Here is a 6,782-nt window from a genome sequence, read left to right as displayed (position 1 = left end):
GTGTGGTGCGCGGACCACAAGTGATCCCCAAAAAACTGTCCTTGTGGTGTTCTTGGATTAAACATTTGTCCAGGAAAAGACAGGTAAAATAAAATTAAAGTCAATTGCATAGGGGGCATATAATGGATTATGCAGTTTTATAATATAAATATTATATAAATTCTAACAACTTATATAGATGCACTATTATAAAATATTCTTGGTATCCCTCAAGTATGTATTATTAAAATTAATATGTGTTTTCTTGTGCTAGTACCAATATAAAATTCAGAACATTTTAAATATTATTATTTTGAAAATATAAGTATACTGGTAATTAACTATTGTTATGTATAAATTTTATTTGCAACTGGACAAAACTAGGGTGGTTTCGTAGAAAATTCTGACTAATAAAAGTAGTCCAGCATGGAAAAAAGTTTGAGAAACGCTGCTTTAGGGCATATGCCTCGTTAAATGGTTCACAATGAACTCAAATCAATATAGTTCATCATAACAAGAACATAAATATTATTCCTGTTCATTCTGTTCTGATGTTTACACTACTGCGAACAACCCATTATCAAGAGCTCAATACTCCATAATGTTTTTCTCCCTAGCAACTTATTAGTTGCGTGATAAAACGCTATATTCTGTGTATGGATATACGTACTATCTGCTAGAAGATATAACAATGATTACATTAATGGATCAGTTTATCAATCAATATATAGTAGCTCAATATCTGTGTGACAAAACTGTTTTTCCAAGTCTATTTGCACTTAAAATGTAAACTGTCCTGGTATACACAAACAAATGTCGAATTTATTTAAGTCCTTATGAATCGAATTCATTGTTCCTCAATAAGTCTGTGGAGCTCAATAATAACGAGATAGCGTTTAACTTAGTATATACAAATTATAAAAGACCTTATTGTGTAACGTGCAGGATGTAAAAAATATTGTATAACTTTGTTACATAGATTGTCACATTTAGAATAAATATGAAAGGAAAAATATATGATAAATTCTTTCAATGTCTTTACTACCAAAGCTTTATAGTTACTATAAGATATTGCATTTCATTTTAAGTCCCTTACACATTACAGTAAAACACAAATTATATTCAGCTTGGTATTACAGTCTATAGAAAGAGCACCCCTCCTCCATCCTTGAGAAATATTCTAAGAACTTCAACGAAGTATTTAGGAATATCTACATCCAAACTTATTATTAGGACACGCTAGTGGGTCTTATAAGATTATAATGTTAACACGTCTGTTACTCTATAGAATAATTTTGAATGATAACGAATTTTTGAATTCTGATTTTTGCAAGAGCGATCACCTCGGCCAAACAATGGAGTCAATCTGTTAATGTCTTCACGAGTAACGTTATAAGTTTAACATGGCTATCTATATCCCATTATTTCATTTTTTTTATCCTGGAACATTAGGTAACCTGCAGAGCAACTAATCTAGATGGGTTGCAGTACCACAAAGAAAAAGAATCTGTTAATATAAGTAGGAAACTGATTTTTTTTTTTTTTTTTTTAGCGATAACAACGAAAAGTTGTGGAAAGCGAAATAAATCTTTGAAAAACGTTGAAGGGGTAATTTTCTGCTGCATTTGAATCGCGAAATAATACGAATACTATGTGCGATTTGTCTGAATAACACCAAATTTTACCTAACACTTGCATTAAATTGCGAAATATCATTATTCTGTTAAAAAAAAAAAAAATAGTGTCTCACAAGAACGTCTCTCAGAACAAAATGTGGAAGAATTAACAATTTTGTCCTTAGAGATAAGGACAGAAAAGAAACTACTCGTACATGTTCAGTATGAAGTGAAACGTAAAAAAAGTGTGTTTATCTTATGTAAATTAGTTATTCTCTTTCTCTCTTTTTTTCTGATTTTGTTTCTGTTTTTATTGTTGTAAAGATATACGTTGTGCTTTTTAATTTTTTTTTTTTTATGGAGTAATGGATGAGGGAGTAAATATATTTTTCTATTTGTGACTGAACTACACAAAATTCTAAATTACATTTTGTACAAGTGATACTGATTTTGGACGAAGAATTTATCTACATTTTCCCTCAGAATTCAGTAAGAATCGTGAACCTCGCACTCATTGATCGGATACTAGTGTTAATGCATGGTTAAGATACGTGTAAATGTATGTAATAGCACGAAAAACTGTTTGTACGAGAAAAAAAAGCTCCGAATTCCCGTAAAATTAATAAATAAAACCAAATTTAAGGTGGAAATTGAAAAGTTCAGGTCACTATTTATAAACTATCGACAAGGGCCAAACAAAATATATTGGTCGGTTTCCAGTCTAATGTCATATTCAACAAACCAATCGATCAATCAATTTTGTCTTTCTATGGTTGACAAATATAGGAATACAGCGTGATCTTTACTGATTTTTAACAGAGCTTTTTTTTTTTTTTTTTGTCCATTTAAAACGATTCCTGATTAACTTTTCAGATTCATAAAAGTCTGATATACCTTACTGTTAATACCCCATCAAACCTTTTAATCTCTGTAAGATAACATTCAAGACTAATAAAATATGCTCCCCTTCGAGACCAAGCACTTGACGTTGAATTGCTGAACCAAGCGCTGAATCGATTGCGGAAAACCGCTTCTCGAAATCTCTTACCGCTTTTGCTCTGCGAAAATTAGTATTGATACTCGGGATAGTCATGGTACTTCGCTTGGAGACGCTGAATCTTTCGAAAAAAAAATCGCTTCCCGCTGTCTGTTACCGGGATGATGATAAGCGTCCTATAGTGATAAACGTTGAAATTGGAAATAACTAATTTGAACCACTTTCGGCTTGAAGAGAGAGTTAACGGAAGAGATGGAATCTATCATTGACATGCTGGATCGCTTACAGAAAACAGCATCTCGATATCACTTACCTTTTTGCATTAATACTTGACGAGAGAAAGACGGACAGACGAACAAAACAGTTCTGTAGAACTTCCCATACATATATACTGTAACATAGTTTGTAAGTCGAAAATTGTAATCTTGGATATTTTTATAAGTTAGAGCGATTTAAAAAAAAAAATAGAATTAATATTTCCACACGATGGTAACAACTCAACCCACTGAAGTTAGCTAATATTCAGAGGGAAAATGCAACAGATTTCGTTCGAATTTTCCTCTAATCGGCACGCCAGCGTTACACTTAGATATAACTTTGGTTTTAGCATCTTAGATCTCCTCTGTTAGCATAATCTCGATCATATCACAGTTTCGATCGATAGTGATACACTGATGTCACGAACAAAGCTACCTTGTATTCAGTGGCGTATTTACGATTTTGTTTCGGGAGGGGCTTTGCTAACTTTCGGGGGGGGCTTTGCCTGGAAATGTGAAAATTCTGCAAGATATTTACTTTACTTTACTATACTAAGTAAGATTTCGGGGGGGGCTTAAGCCCGGAAGCCACCCCCTAAATACGCCACTGCTTGTATTGATGAGTAGAACTTCAAGTGGTTGTAAATTTCAATATATCCAATAATGATTTTTATAATGCATAAAAAAAGGATGTAGGACTGTTAAAACATGAAAAGTCTTCATCAAAATAAAAATAAAAGGCAACAAAAATTTGCGTAATGTACTTAGTAGGCTGGATTTGAGTTTAGTGTTCCTTTCAGCACCAAGGCTATATGAGATGAGGCCCTGCAGCTTAATTTGAGATCCGAACCACATGAGCTCCCACCGGAAATTGTAATATACTTTTTTTTTTTGTTCTGTGCTTTGCAATTATTTTTAATGAAATTGTTTCCAATTAAACATTTTCTACGTTATTATGTGAAATAATATATGTTTGTTACAATTATGTAAATTGTGACTATCATATATTTCTTTTTTTTCTTTCCTTAAAAATAGTAAAATATTTTTTTCTCTGAAAAATCTGTCAACTCTACCATTTATAGCCAAATATGTAGATATGAAAAATATTTTTCTCTCTTGACCACTCTGATTTGAAATACTGTCCAAAATAAAAACTAAAACTCTTTTTGTTATATATGTTTCTCGAACCATGTTAGAATTATGTACAGAAAGCAATATTGAAATATCAAACTCACCGTAGAAAATAGAGAGCTGTGTTACTATTAATTCCACATTTGCAGTTCTTTATTATTATTATTATTATTATTATTATTATTATTATTATTATTATTATTATTATTATTATTATTATTATTAATATTAATAATAATAATAATAATAATAATAATAATAATAATAATATATTTACCTTGCACGAAACAGACAAAGTATATCCCAAAAGTAGAATGTAAAAATACGACTGTCTTGCAAGAAAATATTTATTTCCAGACGTAGACAAAATATATACTGTATATTCATGAACACCATGTAAAAATATCAGCTCATCGACCGATAAAACGATTAACAAACTCGAAAACAGTTTTCCTTAGTATTGTATGAATCAAATTTGCAACGAAACTTCAACTGCATTTGTGAAGATATCAAATCTTTCAATATTTGGTATAAACAACTTCATAAAATGACTTAGTGGTTAGAAATTTGACAACCCACAGTTTTAGATTAATGACCCATAGTTTTAGGTTAACAGTCCATAGTTCAGACTTGTATGAAATTGATGACTTGTCTTTTCTTTTTTTAATGAAATAAAATTCAGTATAATTTATATCAAAATAAGCACAGTGTTTGTAGTAAGTATATCTAGCAAGGACAGTCAAGAAATACTTTGAAATCATTTGACAAATAAATTACGTGTATTTTAGTATAATTGACATATATTTTGTGAGCGAAAGAAGGTTCTACATTCACCAATATACATCTGGGACATTGTTTTCATATGGGAGTATACTCTTTTTTAAAAATCATACTTCCAGAGTAAGTAAAAATCAAAATCACACTTAGAGAGTAATGAAGATGGAAATTTTGGATTACGCTTAATACCATTCTAAAAGCAGTCGAAAAGTTAGGGGTAACCATGTTTTCTTTCAACAAGAAACTTTTTTTTTGCAAAAAAAAAAAAAAAAAGAAAGAAAAAGAAAAAAAGGGAAAAGAAAAATTAGTACATTACTTGCGTTTAAACTAAGATATCATCAGGATTATTAACAAAAGATCTTTAAAAGAAGTTAGTAGAAGAATGGTATGTAAGACGGAATTTAAGTGAATAAACACACCACATCAAAATTTCATTCCCTTTCACAATGTAATAATAATAATAATAATAATAATAATAATAATAATAATAATAATAATAATAATAATAATAATAATAATAATAATAATAAGAAGAAGAAGAAGAAGAAGAAGAAGAAGAAGAAGAAGACAGTAAACATAGACTCACGTTCAAAAAAATACTTTTAAAGAGCTTCTAATAATAACAATGCCTAACATACTTTAACGCTTAAGCTTGAAATTACAGTACCAAGATGATTGAATTAAGTCCACTTGCGAACAAAAGTAGGCCTACAAAACTATCCAAAGAAACACTTCTTTAACATATATATATAGACCACAAAAGAAAAGCACAATTAATACATATAAATATATTTCATTTTTTTTTAATTTCTATTTCTTTGAAAATTTTAGTGCTTCGTTATTTAGACGAGCTCCTGTGGTAAATTAAGCCTCTTAAGAAATTCAACTCTGGGCGTGCGGCACTTAAAATTTTGCTAAGATATAAACTCACTTATAACCTGAAGATTAAAACAATTTTCAAAAGTTATGCGTGATATGCGACAGGGCCGACAGTATGATAATAAAAGTAAAATCATTCTTAGTCGCTTACCTTTCAGAACACCAGAGCGCAAAGGGTCAGAATAATGCTGAACTAGATCTCTTTCACATGTCGATACAAAGTAATTATTTAGTGTCCAGCCACACGCTACAGACATGTCTTGTCCTGTGTACGGAAACACTGCTGTCCTAACATTGGGTTCTTCATATGCCACATACGAAGACGCAGCGAACAATGGGTCTTTGAGTCTCTGTGTTGAATTGTCTGTCGAGTATGGAGGATGATACACTGTATTGGGATACATTGGTGTTGGTTTGGGTACTAGTGAATAAACCAAAGGTGACGTGTTTTCTGCCAATGATAAACGAACACTATTATTACTAGTTTCAGTTAAATTATCCGGTTCACAACTTTCTTTTGACTCGGACAACTTGACTGATGTAGTTTCCAGAATATCCTTAATTAAAAAAGATTTCGGTTTATAATCTTTCATATCTGCAGGGTAAGTAGCCTGCATCTCGTCTTTAGATCTATGTAACTTTATTCTGTTAAATCGTAAACACGGTCCTTAGCTCTTCCTAACCACTGATATTTCACAATTCATTCTAATAATAAATATTTTTTTTTAAAAAAAGCGGTCGCAATCTCGGGCGCAAAATATGCAAATCAAACCCCAATAACATAAGACGTAATTCTGCACTCGTGCTTAATAATTCGATAAATGTCTTATGATCAAGGCACAATGCCCTTAATATATTCAGAAGTGTCTACGAAACGTTGAAAAATAATAAACAAATAACTGTTTTCCTTATGAGATGTCTTCAACTCTTGATTCACATTAATACTGTTTGGTAGTTGGTTCTCACGTTGTCAGCCGACAGAAGCTTTTCCTTATCAATAAACCCGCCAATTGTTTCCTCCTCGACTACCGCCGCGATAAGATAGGCCTACAGCTTCCACATCAACTCAAAACATGCACTGCGCCTATTTTTTTTTTTTTTTAATGTTCCTTTCCCTATCTTTTTTTTAATGCATACTAATACCCA

General features: G+C 31.2%; 1 protein-coding gene across 1 annotated transcript in view; it reads right to left on the bottom strand.

The window, feature by feature from the left end:
• The window catches only part of LOC145666677 (hematopoietically-expressed homeobox protein HHEX-like), a 44,145-nt gene extending 37,589 nt beyond the window's left edge, over positions 1 to 6,556 (bottom strand). The window contains exon 1 of the mRNA XM_081734155.1: positions 5,788 to 6,556. Within this exon, the coding sequence (XP_081590281.1) occupies positions 5,788 to 6,253 (466 nt within the window). The 5' untranslated portion in view covers positions 6,254 to 6,556. The remainder of the gene's footprint in view (positions 1 to 5,787) is intronic.
• Positions 6,557 to 6,782: the final 226 nt, after the last annotated feature.

The sequence above is a fragment of the Thermobia domestica genome, chromosome 1 (assembly GCF_964235325.1).
Source record: "Thermobia domestica chromosome 1, izTheDome1.hap1.1, whole genome shotgun sequence".
NCBI lineage: Eukaryota > Metazoa > Arthropoda > Insecta > Zygentoma > Lepismatidae > Thermobia > Thermobia domestica.
Note: the sequence above shows the minus strand (reverse complement) of the source record. Positions and strands in the feature narration are given on the sequence as shown.